The 20,366-nt window shown below is 42.0% G+C and overlaps 1 protein-coding gene across 3 annotated transcripts in view; it reads right to left on the bottom strand.

Moving 5' to 3' along the window:
- LOC139532858 (glycerophosphodiester phosphodiesterase domain-containing protein 5-like) overlaps positions 1–20,366 on the bottom strand; it is a 64,299-nt gene that overhangs the window by 33,271 nt on the left and 10,662 nt on the right. The window contains exons 1-2 of one of the 3 annotated variants that reach the window (XM_071330988.1): positions 5,887–7,582; positions 5,599–5,776 (exon numbers count right to left, since the gene is read on the bottom strand). In XM_071330988.1, the coding sequence (XP_071187089.1) occupies positions 5,599–5,718 (120 nt within the window). In that variant the 5' untranslated portion in view covers positions 5,719–5,776; positions 5,887–7,582. Of the gene's footprint in view, positions 1–5,598; positions 7,583–20,366 lie in introns of those variants that run through there. The other 2 variants (XM_071330997.1, XM_071330980.1) reach the window with 2 other exon arrangements.

The following is a 20,366-nucleotide window of genomic DNA, read 5'->3' on the forward strand; positions in this document are numbered from 1 at the left end:
CATCCTCACCAACTGCACCATGCAGCCAATTCCTGGTCAGTGGAAGGCAATATTTGTCTGTCTAATCGTTAGGGTGTTCTTGGTTGACCTCCGGAAACGTGACCAAAGATGTGTCTGAAACATTAACCACCTTTAAAGCGATTCTAAAGATACAAGCAGAACAGAGGATACAAATGAAAGTGACATTTGAGACCTCTCTCTTACCAATTAATTGTACACATGTTATGTTTTCAGTTTGTAAGTGTGTGATATGGGGGTTAAGAAAAGCTTATTTCAACATTTATAAACAATATGCCTGTTGATCTGAGCCTTGCTGTTGGAAAACCACTACAGTGTCCGACTTCGGATGTCACAGATTCATCTCCCCCAACTACACTCATCGACTTCCGTATAGTTGGTGTTGTTAGCCTTACTACTCGAACACACCCAATGAGATGAACATTATGCAAGACTTTGCTCTCACATAGTCACACAGAGTATCTGCACATGTGCACGGGTGTGCTTCACTCTGCTATAACCGGGTAGTTACGGGACCAAAACAGCTGAGAAGTTTAACCTCGCACTACAACGCTCCTGGTTGTGGTGGAAATTGACCCACTACTACTGTTTACTTCATTAAGCTACAACATCTCACTGAGTGTACCTTTAAACTTAACCTAGCCTATGACCTGACCAAGGCCACAGGGTTCCGGTCTAGAAGCACACTTTCCACTGCACCCAGAGGACTTTTTTTGTCTTTCGGTATTGCAGTTTAGCTGAATTCAAGCCCAAAAAGATAATTGCCATAGAGTAGTCCACACTGAAAATTGCAAATAAGACGCCTTAGTCATCACCTTGAGTCAAGTAATTGTCTTAGAAGCCATTTTTTTCCATCACTCACAGCCAAAGATATTAACATTTATACTTCACAAAAATATAAACACAATATGCAAAGTGTTGGTCCCATGTTTCATGAGCTGAAATAAATGATCCCAGAATTGTTCTATTTGCACAAAAAACATTTCTCTCAAATTGTGTGCACAAATTTGTTTACATCCCTGTTAGTGAACATTTCTCCTTTGCCAAGATAATCCATCCAGCTAACAGGTGTGGCATATCACGAAGCTGGTTAAACAGCATGATAATTACACAGGTGCACCTTGTGCTGGGGGCAATAAAAAGCCACTCTAAAATGTGCAGTTTTGTAACACAATGCCACAGATGTCTCAAGTTTTGAGGGAGCATGCAATTGGCATGCTGATTGCAGGAATGTCCACAAAAGCTGCTGCCAGAGAATTTAATGTTAATTTCTATACCATAAGCAGCCTCCTGCGGGATCATCTGAGACCAGTCACCCGGACAGCTGATGAAACGGAGGAGTATTTCTGTCTGTAATAAAGCCGTTTTGTGGGCTTTGATTGGCTGGGCCTGGCTCCCAAGTGGGTGGGCCCATGACTGTGCTTCAGCCCTAAACTTCATAGATTAGGGCCTAATGGATTTATTTAAATTGACTGATTTCCTTATATGAACTGTAACTCAGTAAAATCATTGAAATTGTTGCATGTTATGTTTATATTTTTGTTCAATGTCTGCCATGCTTCTGGATGATGTGATGACGCTGCTCGCGCTTGCTCCAGTGCGCACTGAGTGCTAGCTATCAGCTCTATAAAGCAGATGGCAACCACCATGAAACGGGGTATGTGAACGTGAGTAAATTACATTAAAAACAACGGGTGTCTATCTTGGACTATAACTCAAAAGGACCTGACCCATCACCTTATGCATTACTGCCCCACAGTGGCAAGAAGTGACATCTCAAAAAACACCAAAACTATACAAAACATAAATGGCTCCTAGCCTCCCACACATAGGCTACTTTCTGTCCCTAACACTAAAACTGAAACCAAATAACATAAAAACTAAATAGAAATGTTTTTATAAAACTTAAACTAACTAAAAACTAGTAAATCAGATCTGAAAACTGACTGAAACTAAACTGAATTTCAAATAAAATATTGAAACTAATAGAAATATATATTAATATAAAAACACAAAACTATATTAACCTTGGTGTGCATGTGTGTGTGAGTGACTACATTCTGCTTTGTAAATGGAGAGAGGGAAAGCAGGCGTGCAGCTGTGTGTTCGTATTTTTCCTCTTGGTCAGCACTTCATTAATGCCCCGCTTACACATTCCCTAACTGGCCTAATTTATGGACAACCTACTGGGTCTTTATAGTCCAATGACAAGTCAAGTACAGCAGGAGTGGCTGTAATACTCTAGTCTGCGTCACACACAGCTGGGAGTCTGGGCTACACTAAGCTTATGGCTGCCAATGCCTGCCATAAAGCTACAACTTTACAATGAGCAGCAAAGTTTGATTACTACTCCTCGCTGATACAGACCACTATTTACAGAACATTGAATTTGAGTTGCATTTCATAACAAGACAATAACTCTATTTTGGAAATAATTATTTTGAATCAACTGAATAATGTCTGTCTGTCTTTCTTTATGTATGTATGTTTGGAAAATTGTTCAAATATTCCTGAGGTGTGATCAGCTTTCAATACAGGATGGGCAGAACTGTGTCCTGCTAGCCATTTAAAAGGAGTTTAGCGTTATAGTACACACTGACCTCTATACCTATGCACACTACTCGCTGCCTCCCTCTGTAACATTTTACAGAGCTGACAGGTATAACACTATATTATTTGTTATAAGCATATATGAACTATAATGTCTTATTATAAGGCGTATAATACTGTATGTTATTTCTCTCTATGAAGCCTAAGGCAAAGGTCATACAGGCAGGCTCTTGCCTTGCAGGCTGACTGATATTGTTGTGCCCCATCTCACAAGTGTCAGGTTACTGTATCTCAGTCAAGTTTCCTTTGTCACTGTTTTTTCCCCTGCAGGTGATACTGTATGTCTCCTGACTTTGTTTTGCTTACAAACAAGCCTCTACAGCTGCCATAATCTCACTAACAAATTTGTTGGAAAATCATCCATCACCCACCCATGGTCTGAATAAGGCAGTTCTTCAATAAACAGACTTCAGACTAAACTAGCATATGGAATGGATTTAAGATGGTCATACCATGGATCATTTAGCTATTTTATTTAGAATTGTAGGACCAATGTAGGTATAAAAAAATATACATATATATATATAAAAAAAAAGATAAAATATACAATTTGGCCTTGTCTTCTATAGCCCATAAACGCCTTGCGTAACACATTCCTAAATGGCAAAACATACAGTCCCCAAAAAATCATAAGGAATAAGGTTTTGAAGTGTCTGTCCTATATATAGGAAATATAAGAAAGCTCAGGAATATGCACTGAACTAAAATATAAACACAACATGTAAAGTGTTGGTCCCGTGTTTGACGAGCTAAAATAAAAGATCCCAGAAATGTCCATTTGCATAAAGAAGCTTATTTCTAAAATAAATTGTATACACATTTGTTTATATCCCTGTTAGTAAGCATTTCTCCAAGATAATTCATCCACCTGACAGGTGTGGCATATCAAGAAGCTGATTAAACAGCATGATCATTACACAGACAATAAAAGGCCAATCTAAAATGCACACAACACAATGCCACGGATGTCTCAAATCTGAGAGAGCGTGCAATTGGCATGCTGACTGCAGGAATGTCCACCATGTTAATTTCTCTACCATAAGCCACTTCCAACTTTGTTTTAGAGAATTTGGCCAACCGGCCTCACAACCGCAGACCACGTGTATGAAGTTGTTTGGGCTAGCGGTTTGCTGAGGTCAACATTGTGAACAGAAAGTCCAACGGTGGCTGTGGGGTTATGGTATGAGCAGGCATAAGTTACGGACAACGAGCACAATTGCATTTTAACAATGGCAATTTGAATGCAGAGAGATACCATGATGAGATCCTGAGGCCCATTGTCGTGCCATTAATCCGCTGCCATCACCTCATGTTTCAGCATGATACCGCACGGCCCCATGTCGCAAGGATCTGTACACAATTCTTGGAAGCTGAAAAGTCCCAGTTCTTCCTTGGCCTACATACTCACCAGACATGTCACCCATTGAGCACGTTGGGATGCTCTGGATCGATGTGTACGACAGCGTATTCCAGTTCCTTCTAATCTCCAGCAACTTCGCACACCCATTGAAAAGGAGTGGGACAACATTACACAGGCCACAATCAACAGCCTTATCAACTTTATGCGAAGGGTGATGTGTCGCGCTGCATGAGGCAAATGGTGGTCACACCAGATACTGACTGATTTTATGATCCACGCCCCTACCTTTTTCTTTAAAGGTATCTGTGACCAACAGATGCATATCTGTATTCCCAGTCATGTGAAATCCATAGATTAGGTTCTAATGAATTTGTTTCAATTGGCTGATTTCCTTACATGAACTAGCTCAGTAAAATCTTTAAAATTGTGGCATGTTGCGTTTATATTATTGTTCAGTACATATAAATATATGTTGTTTTTTTTTACACGAATTTAACCCCTTTATTTGGAGCACAAAATACTTCCAAACGTCCTGGTACTGGGAGAACACCATCGTGTTCGTGGGAGTCTCATCTTTCCATCAAGTGGTTATATTAGTTTGTAGGCCAAACCTTTCTGACGCTACAAACGTTTTTGTGAGAAGACTACCGGTCTGTCAAACAGCACTGTAGCTCTGCCACTTTCCACCACAGATGCAGAACGGCAACATAGCCGGATGCGGTGCATTGAGACGCAGCCCATATCTCTAGCTGAAACTTTTTATGGGGATTTTTTTTATTACGTTAATTGGATTGACGCAAAGCAGCCAATCCATAAACATTCGAACGTCAGACAGTAACCAGTTTGTCAAAGATCATTCTGGTTTAAACATGTTGATTCCACTTAGGTACATGGAGCTAAATCAGGTATGCTGCAGTAATGTTAATGACAGCCTAATAAACAGTCAGACAAACACACAGACACACCACACACACATGCATGCACACACACACACACACTCACACACACAAATACTAATTGTGCTTATGAAGGTCTATCAATCCCTATATTGGTAATTCATCATTACCATTGATGTTTTGCGGTCTCCTGCTGCTCAGTAAATGTCAGATGAGGAGATCCAAAGCGTTTTCTTTTGAGCTCAAAGCATAGTTAAGCAGCATTAGCACAGATTCTCTGTTTGGGCCTCAATCCATGTGGGTAAATAGATATTATGACTAACGGTCATTCAGTGCATCTACTGGTTATTAGTGATGGGGGGAAGAAAAAATTATCGATACAGTTACATATCACAATATTATTTTGTAGGTAGCATTAGCTAGCGCTAATTGGCTGTACCTGCGCCCAAAACTCTGGTATTTTTCATCCTATAGCTTGTTCTCCATCTTATTTTTTAAATAGTGAGCCCTTTAATAATGGAATTTGACTGATTGAGGACTAGAGTGGTCCTCCGCAACAAGTCCAGGCATGTTGCCAGCAGGTGCATTTAAAGGTCAGGACAATCTAGCTCTCAGACATTCCACTGATTTGTATGACAAGAGAATGTACAAATACACCTATCATTTGTCCACAACAGAGCATCTTGTGACATTTGCAGAAGTCTTGTCTCTCACCTTGGAGCTGTCGTCATGTGAACGCTGGTAGCGTTTCCAGCGGCAGCCATAGATCCCAGTGAGGAAGGACAAACACAGCTGCTTCTCATAGACCTGCTGCAAGGGTTGGTGCTTCACCATGCTCCTTCAGCCTCGGCTCGCCACTGGTCCGCTAGCATTCCACACTGAACAAGGAAGCCTGCAGGAGAAGAAGACCGAAACATCTTGAAGATAATTAAAAACTGGAGAGATCATTTGGAGAGAATAAAGTAACTTGAAGGAAGATAAAGGAGTGTTTGTGTGGAATACCGTTTATTATATTTTCCAGCTACTCAACATGATGACTGTCTTTCCAGTAACTGAACTCCATGGTGATTGTTGTGATGAACAACAGGAACCCTATAAAACCTTAAAACATGCATGAATATTCCGTGCCTTAGTCATGTAACTGGGGTAGTTGGATTGTGGATCAGTGGATTGATTTCTTTATCTTTACTCATGGTTACTCTGCCACCCGAAGCCTCCAACCATCCTATGATTAATGAGTTCTTGGCAACCAAGCACACATCAGCACATTTCAAAATGGCCTGTTAAAAGAATAGCCTGCTCGAGAAAGAGGCCCAGTATGTTCAGCTCCCATTTGCCTCATGCTTTTTAAAATGTTGGTTGTCTTGGTTGCGTTTAAAAATGTCCTCTTGGCAAAGATAGCTTTTTCATGCCCCTTTGGAGAACAAGGAAACCTTTCCTCAAATTGCTGACACTTCTGTTCTGGAGTTGTCACGCCCTGACCATAGAGAGCCTTTTATTCTCTATGTTGGTTAGGTCAGGGTGTGACTAGGGTGGGTCATCTAGGTAATTATATTTCTATGTTGGCCTGGTATGGTTCCCAATCAGAGGCAGCTGTTTATCGTTGTCTCTGATTTGGGATCATATTAAGGCAGCCAATTCCCCTTTGTGCTTTGTGGGATCTTGACGATGTATAGTTGCCTGTGAGCACTATTGTAGCTTCACGTTTCGTTTGAGATTTATTGTTTTGTTTTGCTGTGAGTTTCACTTAGTAAATAAAAGATGTGGAAACCAGATCACGCTGCGCTTTGGTCCACTTATTATAACGAACGTGACAGGAGTCACTGTCTATCATTTGTTTTATTACTCTCTGGTTCAACATTTTCATCTTGACAGTCATTTAAACAGCAGTATACAGCATTACGTAAACAATACCTTTGAAAGTGTCTCAATGCAACTACTGTAGTATGAACCTTCCTCATGGCTTCATAATACTTAGACACAACCAATGGATCAATTCTCTACAGTTGCAAAACAAGAGTCGATTTTGTGAAACATTGACCTTCAGTTCTCTTTCTAACTGCTCTCGATGGTGCAGCTGCAGAACCTTTTGAGGATCTGAGGACCCATGCCAAATCTTTTCAGTCTCCTAAGGGGGAATAGGCTTTGTCGTGCTCTCTTCACGACTGTCTTGGTGTGTTAGGACCATGATAGTTTGTTGGTGATGTGGACACCAAGGAACTTGAAGCTCAACCTGCCACACTACAGCCCTGTTGATGAGAATGGGGGCATGCTCGGTCCTCCTTTTTCTGTAGTCCACAATCATTTGTCTTGATCACATTGAGGAAGAGGTTGTTATCCTGGCACCACACGGCCAGGTCTCTGACCTCCTCCCTATAGGCTGTTTCATCGTTGTCGGTGATCAGGCCTACCACTGTTGTGTCATCGGCAAAGTTAATGATGGTGTTGGAGTCATGCATGGCCGTGCAGTCATGAGTGAGCAGGGAGTACAGGAGGGGACTGAGCACGCAGCCCTGAGGGGCCCCCGTGTTGAGGATCGGCGTGGCGGATGTGTTGTTACCTAACCTTACCACCTGAGGGCAAATAGAATACAGTATATACATCTGAAATGAGTAAAGCAATGAGAAACTGGAGAGGTGCCCTGAAATAGTAGGCAAAACATATTCACATTAATTATGAACAAAAAGCTGGATAAAGCAGCCTAGTCCCATAATAAAAGAGTGAACAATCTAAAGTTGCAGCCTTCTCAATTATTGTGATATATTCTTATTACAATAAATTCTTAATGTTGTTTGACTAGGAAAGGAAATCATACTATATATCTGTAGGACTGAAACACATCATCCATCCTCTGGCAACTCTCTTGATACTGAGGACCAATACCATGTTTTAATGGACAAAATGACAAAACAATGTCCTTTCAATTCAACACATATCAAGCCAAACCCAACCTCAGCACCCAGAACCAAATCAGCTGAGGCTGTCATGAGCGACTACGCCTAACCACATGTGATGCACTTTCCAACATTCAATGAAAGTATTAATTACATGTAAAACAGAACATGATTGCACTTCTTGTGTATCTACAGTGTATTCGGAAAGTATTCAGACCTCTTGACTTTTTCAAAATATTTTCCTCATCAATCCACACATACCCCATAATGACAAAGCGAAAACAGGTTTTTAGAATTTTATGTACAAAAGTCTAAAAAATGTAAAACAGTAATACATTATTTACATAAATAATCAGACCCTTTGCTATGAGACTCGAAATTGAGCTCAGGTGCATCCTGTTTCCATTGATCATCCTTGAGATGTTTCTACAACTTGATTGGAGTCCACCTGTGGTAAATTCAATTAATTGGACATGATTGGGAAAGGCACACGCCTGTCTATATAAGGTCCCACAGTTGGCAGTGCAAGTCAGAGCAAAAGGAATTGAGGTCAAAGGAATTGTCTGTAGAGCTCCGAGACAGGATTGTGTCGAGGCACAGATCTGGGGAAGGTTACCAAAACATTTCTGCAGCATTGAAGGTCCCCAAGAACACAGCGGCCTCCATCACTCTTAAATGGAAGATGTTTGGAACCACCAATACTCTTCCTAGAGCTGTCCGCATGGCCAAACTGAGCAATCGGCGGAGAAGGGCCTTGGTCAGGGAGGGGACCAAGAACCGATGGTCACTCTGACAGAGCTCCAGAGTTCCTCTGTAGAGATGGGAGAACCTTCCAGAAGGACAACCATTTCCGCAGCACTCCACCAATCAAGCCTTTATGGTAGAGTGACCAGACGAAAGCCACTCCTCAGTAAAAGGCACATGACAGCACGCTTGGAGTTTGCCAAGAGGCACCTAAAGACTCTCAGACCATGAGTACCAAGATTCTCTGTTCTGACGAAACCAACTCTTTGGCCTAACTACCAAGCTTCACATCTGGAGTAAACTTGGCACCATCCCTATGGTTATGGCAGCATCATGCTGTGGGGATGTTTTCAGCGGCAGGGACTGGGAGACTAGTCAGGATCGAGGGAAAGATGTACTTTGCTCCGTTCATAGAGATCCTTGATGAAAACTTGCTCCAGAGTGCTCAGGACCTCAGACTGGGGCAAAGGTTCACCTTCCAACAGGACAACAACCCTAAGCACACAGCCAAGACAACGCAGGAGAGGCTTCGGGACAAGTCTCTGAATGTCCTTGATTGCCCCAGCCAGAGACCGAACTTGAACCTGATCGAACATCTCTGGAGAGACCTGAAAATGGCTGTGCAGCAACACTCCCCATACAACCTGACAGAGGTTGAGAGGATCTGCAGAGAAGAATGGGAGAAACTCCCCAAATACAGGTGTGCCAAACTTGTAGTGTCATACTCAAGAAGACTTAAGGCTGTAATCGCTGCCAAAGGTGCTTCAACAAAGTACTGAGTAAAGGGTCTGAATACTTATGTAAATGTGATATTTTATTGACAGCTGACCCTTACCTACTGACTCTTACCTTAACCCTAATCTTAACCTAACCTTAATGCAAACAAATTTGGAAATTACATATCAGTTTGCATGTCAGCCACAACCCTTTAGTTTTTCCCTACCTCAAGCTGAAAATCAATCTTACACAAGAACATACGGTATCAATCATTGCCAAAAGCTACATTTCCACTATCTCCTCCACTCTGTTGATTTATCAAATCAATGCTACCATGCCAACCTAAACGAGATAAGCACGAAAATATTGATTGGTCTTTTTAATCACACCAGCGTCAGTATTCTCTCAGTGAATGGCTGTCAGATGATGACATAGCACAGTGACAGGAGCCCATTTCCTGGTTAATCTTCCCAGACAAAGAGAGCAGTGAATTTCCCCCTGTTCTTTATCTCCTAACAGACTGACCGATTCTCAGAACGAAGAGATAGAGAGAGTGAGATTGAAAACGTGAGTGGCTGGCAGCTCCAGCTGTATTATCTGGTTTCCTCAGCTCAGCTGTGTTTGTGTAAAGCTACTGTGCCAGGGCCACTGTTTCCATGACGCTGGAACGAGCTCCCTATCAGCCTTTCACAGATCTAGCCTGGTCCAGGAATAGGGTTTATTGAAGAAATAAGATTGATGCTTTATTGAGTAATGACCATATAAACCAGTGGAGGGTCTTCAGATGAGAATGTGGAGGAGCATCCTCCTCAGTGAATTTCATAAAAATGTAAATAGTGAAACATTAAAAAAGTCATCCTTTTTATACAAAACTATACTAAATATATTCACGTCACCAAGTAATTGATTAAAACACACTGTTTTGTAACAGTCTACAGTAGCCTTAACAGCACTTTGTAGGGTAGCACCATGGTTTAGCCGGAGGACAGCTCGTTTCCGTCCTCCTCTTGGTACATTGGCTTTAATACAAAACCTAGGAAGCTCATGGATCTCACCCCTTTCCATAAACTTACACAGTAATTATGACAACTTCCGGAGGACATCGTCCAATCCATCAGAGCTCTTACAGCATGAATTGACATGATGTCCACCCAATCAAAGGATCAGAGAATGAATCTAGTACTGAAAACATAAGCTACAGCTAGCTAGCACTGCAGTGCATAAAATGTTGTGAGTAGTTGTCTAAGAGAAAGACAATAGTTGAACAGTTTTGAGCAAATTAATTAATTGAAAAATTAAGTAGAAGCAAAAGAGCGAGAGAGATATGTATTTTTCTTTTCACTTTCACTTAGCTAGTGAATGCAGCTAGCTAGTTTAGCCTACTCAAACACCGGCAGAGAGGGATGCTATGTTAGCTAGCTGGCTATGGCTATCCAACACTGGAACCCTTCCAAGTCAAGGTAAGCTTTTGGTTTAATTAATTATTGCCACCGGGGTCCACGGGTGTAACTGCTAAACTGTTTGCTGACTGTACACTGTACTGCATGATTGTAGCGGGTTTACTAACGAGTTAGTTCTAGTAGCTATGTTGACTATGACGTTAGCTTATATAGAGACAACAATTTAGGCTGTGTGTAGCGGTTAGGGGTTATGATATGAAGGTTTGGCTTCTAAAGGTTTTTTCACCTGGTCACAGACAGCTGATGTGTTTGTTGTACACTGAAGTCTACAAGCGAAGGGAAAAGGTAAGAGGAGGAAAGCGTGTAGATGTGAGAAGGAATTATACAATGAGCAAAATGATTATGCTGTTTGTATGTGGCTGCTATGAAAGTGAACTGTGTTTGTGTGTGATTAGGGGTGTATTCATTCCACTGAGTTTGTTGAAAAACATATCTTAAGCGGAAGCAAACGGAACAAAATGGAGATAAACATACACTAACTATACTGAACAAAAATATAAATGCAACATGCTGACAATTTCAAAGTCAGCATGCCAATTGCATGCTCCCTCAAAACTTGTGACATCTTTGGCATTGTGTTGTGTGACAAAAATGTACATTTTAGTGTGGCCTTTTATTGTCCCCAGCACAAGTTGCACCTGTGTAATTATCATGCGGTTTAACTAGCTTCGTGATATGCCACACCTGTCAGGTGGATGGATTATCTTGGTAAAGGAGAAATGCTCACTAACAGGTATGTAAACATTTTAGAGAAATAAGCTTTTTGTGCACATTTCTGCGATCTTTTATTTCAGCTCATGAAACATGGGACCAACACTTTACATGTTGCGTTTATATTTTTGTTCAGTGTACATTACCAAAAGTATGTGGACACCTGCTTGTCGTAAAATCTCATTCCGCTCAGCCACAAGAGCATTAGTGAGGTCGGACAATGATGTTGGGTGATTAGGCCTGGCTTACAGTTGGCTTTCCAATTCATCCCAAATGTTTCTGTATGGATCTTGCTTTGTGCACAGGGGCATTGTAATGCTGAAACAGGAAAGGGCCTTCCTCAAACTGTTGCTACAAACTTGGAAGAACAGAATTGTCTAGAATGTAATTGTATATTGCAGGGTTAAGATTTCCCTTCACTGGAACTAAGGGGTCTAGCCCGAACCATGAAAAACAGCCCCAGACCTTTATTCCTCTTCCACCAAACTTTACAGTTGGCACTATGCATTTGGGAAGGTAATATTCTCCTGGCATCCGCCAAACCCAGATTTGTCTGTCAGACTGCCAGATGGTGAAGTCTGTATCATCACTCTAAATAACGCATTCCACTAATCCAGAGTTCAATGGCGACGAGCTTTACAGCACTCCAGCCGATGCTTGGCATTGCGCATGGTGATCTTAGGCTCGGCCAACAGTTCTTGTGCTCGGCCAACAGTTCTTGTGCTGACATTGCTTCCAGAGGCAGTTTGAAAGTCGTTAGTGAGTGTTGCAACGGATGATTTTTACGCGCTACGTGCTTCAGCACTCGGCGGTCCCATTCTGTGAGCTTGTGTGGCCTACCACTTCGCGGCTGAGCCGTTGTTGCTCCTAGACGTTTCCACTTCACAATAACAACACTTACAGTTGACCGGAGAAGCTCTAGCAGGGCAGAACTGACTTGTTGGAAAGGTGGTATCCTAGGACGGTGCCACGTTGAAAGTCATTGAGTTCTTCAGTAAGGCCATTCCACTGCCAATGTTTGTTTAATGAGATTGCATGGCTGTGTGCTCAATTTTAAACAGCTGTCAGCAACAGGTGTGGCTGAAATAGCCGAATCCACTAATTTGAAGGGGTGTCCACATACCTTTGCATACACAGAGCATTTTGAAAGAATTCAGACCCTTTCACTATTTCCACATTTTGTTACATTATTCTAAAATGGAATACATTTAAAAAATCGTCATCTATTTACACACAATACCCATAATGACAAAGTGAAAACAGGTTATTAGAAATGTTTTGCACATTCATAAAAATAAAAAATAAACGTATTTACATACAGTTGAAGTCGGAAGTTTACATACACCTTAGCCAAATACATTTAAACTCTGTTTTTCACAAATCCTGACATTTAATCCGAGTAAAAAGTCCCTGTCTTAGGTCAGTTAGGATCACCACTTTATTTTAATAAGAATGTGAAATGTCAGAATAATAGTAGAGAGAATGATTTATTTCAGCTTTAATTTATTTCAAGTTTACATACACTCAATTAGTATTTGGTAGCATTGCCTTGAAATTGTTTAACTTGGGTCAAACATCTCGAGTAGCCTTCCACAAGCTTCCCACAATAAATTGGGTGAATTTCGGCCCATTCCTCCTGACAGAGCTGGTGTAACTGAGTCAGGTTTGTAGGCCTCCTTGCTTGCACACGCTTTTTCAGTTCTGCCAACAAATTTTCTATGGGATTGAGGTCAGGGCTTTGTGATGGCCACTCCAATACCTTGACTTTGTTGTCCTTAAGCCATTTTGCCACAACTTTGGAAGTATGCTTTGGGTCATTGTCCATTTGGAAGACCCATTTGCGACCAAGCTTTAACTTCCTGACTGATGTCTTGAGATGTTGCTAAAATATATCCACATAATTTTTCTTCCTCATGATGCCATCTATTTTGTGAAGTGCACCAGTCCCTCCTGCAGCAAAGCACCCCCACAACATGATGCTGCCACCCCGTGCTTCATGGTTCAACGTGTTCTTCGGTTTTCAAGCCTCCCCCTTTTTCCTCCTAACATAACAATGGTCATTATGGCCAAACAGTTCTATTTTTGTTTCATCAGACCACAGGACATTTCTCCAAAAAGTACGATCTTTGTCCCCATGTGCAGTTGCAAACCGTAGTCTGGCTTTTTTAATTGTGGTTTTGGAGCAGTGGCTTCTTCCTTGCTGAGTGGCCTTTCAGGTTATGTCGATATAGGACTCGTTATCCTGTGGATATAGATACTTTTCTACCTGTTTCCTCCAGCATCTTCACAAGGTCCTTTGTGGTTGTTCTGGGATTGATTTGCACTTTTCGCACCAAAGTACGTTCATCTCTAGGGGACAGAACGCGCCTCCTTCCTGAGTGGTATGACGGCTGCTTGGTCCCATGGTGTTTATACTTGCGTACTATTGTTTGTACAGATGAACGTGATACCTTCAGGCATTTGGAAATTGCTCCCAAGGATGAACCAGACTTGTGGAGGTCTACCATTTTTTTCTGAGGTCTTGGCTGATTTCCTTTGATTTTCCCATGATGTCAAGCAAAGAGGCACTGAGTTTGAAGGTAGGCCTTGAAATACATCCACATGTACACCTCCAATTGATGTCAATTAGCCTATCAGAAAGTTCTAAAGCCATGACATAATTTTCTGGAATTTTACAAGCTGTTTAAAGGCACAGTCAACTTAGTGTATGTAAACTTCTGACCCACTGGAAATGTGTGAATTATAAGTGAATTATAAGTGAAATAATTTGTCTGTAAACAATTGTTGGAAAAATGACTTGTGTCATGCACAAAGTAGATGTCCTAACCGACTTGCCAAAACTATAGATTGTTAACAAGACATTTGTGGAGTGGTTGAAAAACGAGTTTTAATGACTGCAACCTAAGTGTATGTAAACTTCTGACTTCAACTGTATATCATACATACACTGAGTGTTCAAAGCACCTTCCGAATATTGAGTTGTACATTGTTTGCCCTCAGAACTGCCCCAATTCATCAGGCATGGACTCTAGAAGGTGCTGGAAGCATTTCACATTAATGCTGGCCCATGTTGAGTCCAATTCTTCCCACAGTTGTGTGAAGTGGACTATTCTTGATACACCTGGGAAACTGTTGAGCGTGAAAAGGCACTTCAAACCTTGGTCTTGCCCATTCACCCTCTGAATGGCACACAAAGTCATGCACAAAGTAGATGTCCTAACCGACTTGCCAAAACTATAGTTTGTTAACAATACATTTGTGGAGTGGTTGAAAAACAAGTTTAATGACTCCGACTTCAACTGTAAGTTCTCAGACAAGAGATGCACAATATATCGGTGAACATATCGGAATCAGACGATATTAGCATAAAATGCCAACATCGGTATCAGCCCAATGTCTAGTTTAACGGCGATGTGCAAAACCGATGTCAAAGCTGACGTGCATACCTATATAACGTAGGTACATGACGTAATGACGCCATGGAAAATGTTGCGCTACACGTGCAACACAGCATTTCTAACCCAGCCCACAATGTCTGCTGTGTGGAACGAGCAGTAAACAAGTGGAGCAGTCATTTGAAAGAGTAATAAAATTCAGTGAGACAACTCTAATGGAATTCATTGCCCTTGACAATTAACAGTTCTCTGTCGTGGGTGATGTTGGCTTTCGCCAACTGGTCGAGCACCGGTACACACTACCAAGTGCGCTATTTTTCAGATGTTTCCCTACCGGAGTTACACAGTAGTAGCGTCACTGCTATTAGCTTCACGACATACTATGGAATGCTGTTTGGGTCTGTGCGTGATACACATAAAATAACACTATTTGACGCGTTAAATAACACAGTTCTATTATAGAATGTTGTGTGTTCTGAATTTGCACATGCAAGTCAAGCGCCACCACTACTATCAGTAGCACTGTCAAAGCTGTACAAAAAATGTATGCAAACAAGCCAACACCGGCCACGAACGATGTACAATACCGCATTGATAATAAAGCATCATTTCTTTGACCGCAACTTCTGGGGTAGCTAGCTTTAGCTTGGTACTTAGCTAGCACCAATACAACCAGCCTGAAAACAATGACCAGTAGAAACTGCAGTCATTTTCATTATTCTTTGCAATGGTTTAAGAATCCTTGTGAATAAGTATTAGTTAGGTAGCCACTTGTTGTTTGCCTATTGAAATGTAACTTCAGTTCATGAGAATAGATAGCTAGCCATCTACTTAACCCTGTTGCCCAAAGCTAACGTTATAAGCAGCCAGCTAGCTTCATCTGGCAAGTGATGCTCGACCGGACCGGGGTATGTGTTGTGAAGCTAGCCACAATAAGGATTAGGCACAATAGTGGAATTTGCGGTTTGCCTTCAAAATAAAAGTACTTATTTGAAAGTGATGCAGAAGGTTACAATTGGTGGATAATGTTAAACAAGGTTGGAATGTGAAGCAATGAAATTGGGTATCAGTCTACTCGGTGACACCCACAGAACACAACTGTGAAGAGTTCACGCAAATTTTATTAATGTAGCTCTTATCGCGGAACTGTGACTGTGTGAAATCACCTCCCCAGTCAGCCTATTTTGTGTATTGACATTCATATTGCACTGTACAGCTTTACCTAAGGATTGGGGATCAATGAAATGGGGTTTCAGTCTACTCAATACTCAAGATATTTTTCCCTCAACGTCCTCCTCAACTTGTCAGACTCCAAAACATCCACGCAGTGTTGTTTTTCCTCGGGAATAGTGTTCAATACAAATAGGTTGACAATAAATGTGGCTCAATTCACAGTTGTTTCAGAGTCCCGCAATATGCCCCCAGTGCAATTCTAAAGTATAATACATCCAGTGTGATTAACAGATTTTTGCAAATTAAACAATTATTGTCTTCTGTTGATTTTATATAACAACATTCCAACCTCGTTTAGCATGATCTATTCAATTATGGCATAATTCTACTATTTGTATTAATTTGTATCACTGTCCATTTTAAAGGCTAACCGCAAAGTCCACTATTGTGGCTAATCCTTATTGTGGCTAGCTTCACATAGATGGGTCCGACCACCATTAATCAAATAAGACCTGTCTTATAAATTAGGGTTATTTTAGATGATGACACCAACTGTAGCTATATAGTTAGCTAACTTTACCAGCATCATAGCATACATATCGATGAATCATTATGACATATGAAATACGAGTGATAGTGTAATCAATGTGTAATAACTACGTAGAAAATGTATGAACACGTTCAATTATTATGTGGCGTGCAGTCCTATTCAGGTCCTGATTGGTCAACAAGCTTAATTGACATGTCAAATAGTGTTTATATATATATATGTATATATATATATCTTGTGTTTGTGTTATTGGTGTTAAATAGTGTTATAGTGTTCTATCTTTTTTGACACGCAAAGACCCAAATGGCGTTCCATAGAAATCCTGATTGAGAATGAAACGACTGAACAAATGAACAACGAAACAGCACAGCAAGTAAGTGAAATAAATAGGTTTTGATTATGTTTTTCTGGTAATGGGGACATACGTAAATGCCAACAAAATAACTTTTTGGTCAGTGGTGTGTGTGTGTGTGTGTGTGCGTGTGGAACCTTTATTTAACTAGGCAAGTCAGTTAAGAACAAATTCTTATTTAGAATGACGGCTTACCCCGGCAAAACACGGGACGAAGCTGGGCCAATTGTGCGCCACCCTATTGGACTCCCAATCACGTCCGGATGTGATACAGCCTGGATTCGAACAAGAGACTGTAGTGACGCCTCTTGCACTGAGGTGCAGTGCCTTAGACCACTGCGTCCATGTGTTGTGTTAGCTATTTAACTGTACTAGAACGCAAACATGTTTACTATTGGTTATCGGTATTGGTTTAATTTGGCAATAAAAATATCAGATATCGGTATCGACCAAAAATATAATATCGGTGCATCACTAATTCAGAACCTTTGCTATGAGACTCGGTCAGGGAGGGGACCAAGAACCGATGGTCACTCTGACAGAGCTCCAGAGTTCCTCTGTGGAGATGGGAGAACCTTTCAAATGGACAACCAGCTCTGCAGCACTCCACCAATCAGGCCTTTATGGTAGAGTGGCACGACGGAAGCCACTTGTCAGTAAAAGGCACATGCCAGCCTGCTTGGAGTTTGCCAAAAGGCACCTAAAGGATTCTAACAAGATTCTTTGGTCTGATGAAATCAGGATTGAACTGTTTGGCCTGAATGCCAAGCGTCACGTCTGGAAGAAACCTTGCACCTTCCCTACGGTGAAGTATGGTGGTGGCAGCATCATGCTATAGGATGTTCTTCAGCGGCAGGGACGGGGAGACTAGTCAGGATTGAGGGAAAGATGAACGGAGCAAAGTACAGATAAATGCTTGATGAGGTCCTGCTCCAGAGCACTCAGGACCTCAGACAGGGCTAAGGTTCACCTTCCAACAGGACACCGACCCTAAGCACACAGCCAAGACAACGCAGGAGTGGCTTCGGGACAAGTCTCTGAGTGTTCCTGAGTGGCCCAGCCAGAGCCTGGACTTGAACCCAATCTAACATCTCTGGAGAGACCTGAAAATAACTGACGTTCCCATCCAACCTGACAGAGCTTGAGAGGATCTGCAGAGAAGAATGGGAAACTCCCCAAATACAGGTGTGCCAAGCTTGTAGGGTCATATCCAAGAAGACATGAGGCTGTAATCGCAGCTAAAAGGTGCTTCAACAAAGTACTAAGTAAAGGATCTGAATACTTATGTCAATGTAATATTTCAGTTTTTTTTTTATACATTTGCAAACATTTCTAAAAAACAGTTTTTGCTTTGTCATTATGTGGTATTGTGTATAGATTGAAGAGGGGGGAAAAAACAATTGAATCCATTTTAGAATAAAGATGTAGAAAAAGACAAGGGGTCTGAATACTTTCCGAATGCCTGAATTGTCCAATAGAAACTCTCGTTTGCAACCCTAGATCAGCTAGATGTAGGCAAGAGTGTGCAAGGCAGTATTGAATTTGTCACTGTCTGTCACCTTGATTACTCAACATTTTCTCTCGCCCTGTGCACCTACAGTACGCTGTAAACTCTAAATCATAGAGACCTAGCCCAGAGCAGCTCACCATGCTGGGCGAGCTGGGCCGTGGGCACCCTGCCAGAGTCCACACCCTGGACGGGCCCCCAGGAGAGAGTTATGCTGGGCCACCCAGCCCTCCATCACAAGGGAAATATTTTACCCAGGTCAGGTCACCCACCCCCCTATTGACACACTCTGCCTTTTCAGTACAAGAAATCTGATGACAGGTTAAATGTTTATCCCTGTTAGGCTGTTCCATTCAAATGAATAGTTGAACACAAAAGTAAAGGCCTTTATTTTTCTTTTGAATAGGTTTCAAACAGACAAGTGGAGGACAGGTGAAGCCAGCAGCTAGCTGTTTCAGTATGATATGTTGGATAAAGGAATAAAGACAGACACCAATGTCAAGTTCAATAGCCTTGTTCATGCATTGTACAAATCCCTACACGCAAATCCCGGCTAGTCGATTACCTATCAACTAGACTCCGTAACATCATCCTTTTCAATAGAAAGTGCAAACATAACGGCATAACATTAAGTTATTAACAGTCAAGTCATAACAATTGAAAAGGCATGACATTTTCTTTTTACTTCAGTTGTCAACTTCCTCAAAAAAACTTTTTATAAACAGATGACAAGTTAACACAGTCTCTTGCTTACAGAGCAAGCCTGTCCGGCTGCTTGCACAACCGACCCACCCTTGAGTAAGTATTGGCTCTGACAGGGTTAGGATTAGGGCCACGAGGTGGAGAGCTTGGTGGGGTAGAAGCCTCACCTTCAGTTGGCTCATGTCTCAATTCTGCCCCCTTACCCTTAGGCCTGGACTGTGAACCAGCTCATCTAGGTGAGTGTATGGCGTGTTCTAGTTTGTCTGCTCTGCTACGCTCAGATCCACCTGATTGCGACGATAGAGGGAGCCACCAACATCCACCAGGTAAGAACGTGGTTTAACTCTCTGTAGGCACGTGCCCAGCCTCCAAAGTCCTGTGTGGTATCCCGGCAGCGGTTTCATCCTTATCGTTTCACCCACCTCCAGCTCTGGTAGGTCTCGAGCAGTCCGGTCATAGAAGCACTTAGCGAGCTGCTTTCTGTGATGCAGTTTGTCCGTGACGCCAACCATGACGCAGGGCTCAAGTAGCTTGTTAGCTACGGGGATGGTAGTCTTCAGACGTCTGGACAGAAGGCGTTGTGCTGGGCTGCTGTCCATGTTTTCAGTGGGTGTGTTCCTCCACTGTAAGATCACTTTTCATGGGTCGTTGCTGTCGCGCAAGGCCCTGCTTAACAGGTGTTTTGCAATCTTGACAGCTGATTCTGCCTTGCCATTTGCTTTTGGGTGTCTTGGAGAGGAGGTCACGTGGTCAAACTCCCATTCTGAGGCGAAACGCTTGAACTGTGCAGTGAATTGTGGGCCATTGTCCGTGATTACCTTGTCAGGCTGACCTTGCCTTGCAAACTGCGCCTTGCAGCGCTTTATGACCGTCTCTGCAGACAAGTCAGGGAGCAGTTCAATTTCCCAAAATTCAGAGTAGTGATCAACGATGAGAAGATAGTCCTTTTGTCTGTGGCTGAATAAGTCCATGCTGACGATTTGCCAGGCTCTTGTGGGCAGTTTGTGTGACATCATGGTTTCCTTTTGCTGTACATGAGTGTACTCGTTGCATGTGGTACAGCTGCTGACAAAGTCTTTAATTTCTGCTTGCATGTTTGGCCATATATAATGTTTCACGAGCCTGGCGGTAGCATGCGTCACCTCCAATGTGACTCGAGTGTATGCGGGTAAGTATCTCTGGATGTAGTGATTTGGGAATAATGACCTTCTGACCTCTGAACAAGATGCTATTTTGCACGCTGATCTCATCTCGAAAGGTCCAGTATTCTCTCACTG

The sequence above is a fragment of the Salvelinus alpinus genome, chromosome 1 (assembly GCF_045679555.1).
Source record: "Salvelinus alpinus chromosome 1, SLU_Salpinus.1, whole genome shotgun sequence".
NCBI classification, from domain to species: Eukaryota; Metazoa; Chordata; class Actinopteri; order Salmoniformes; family Salmonidae; genus Salvelinus; species Salvelinus alpinus.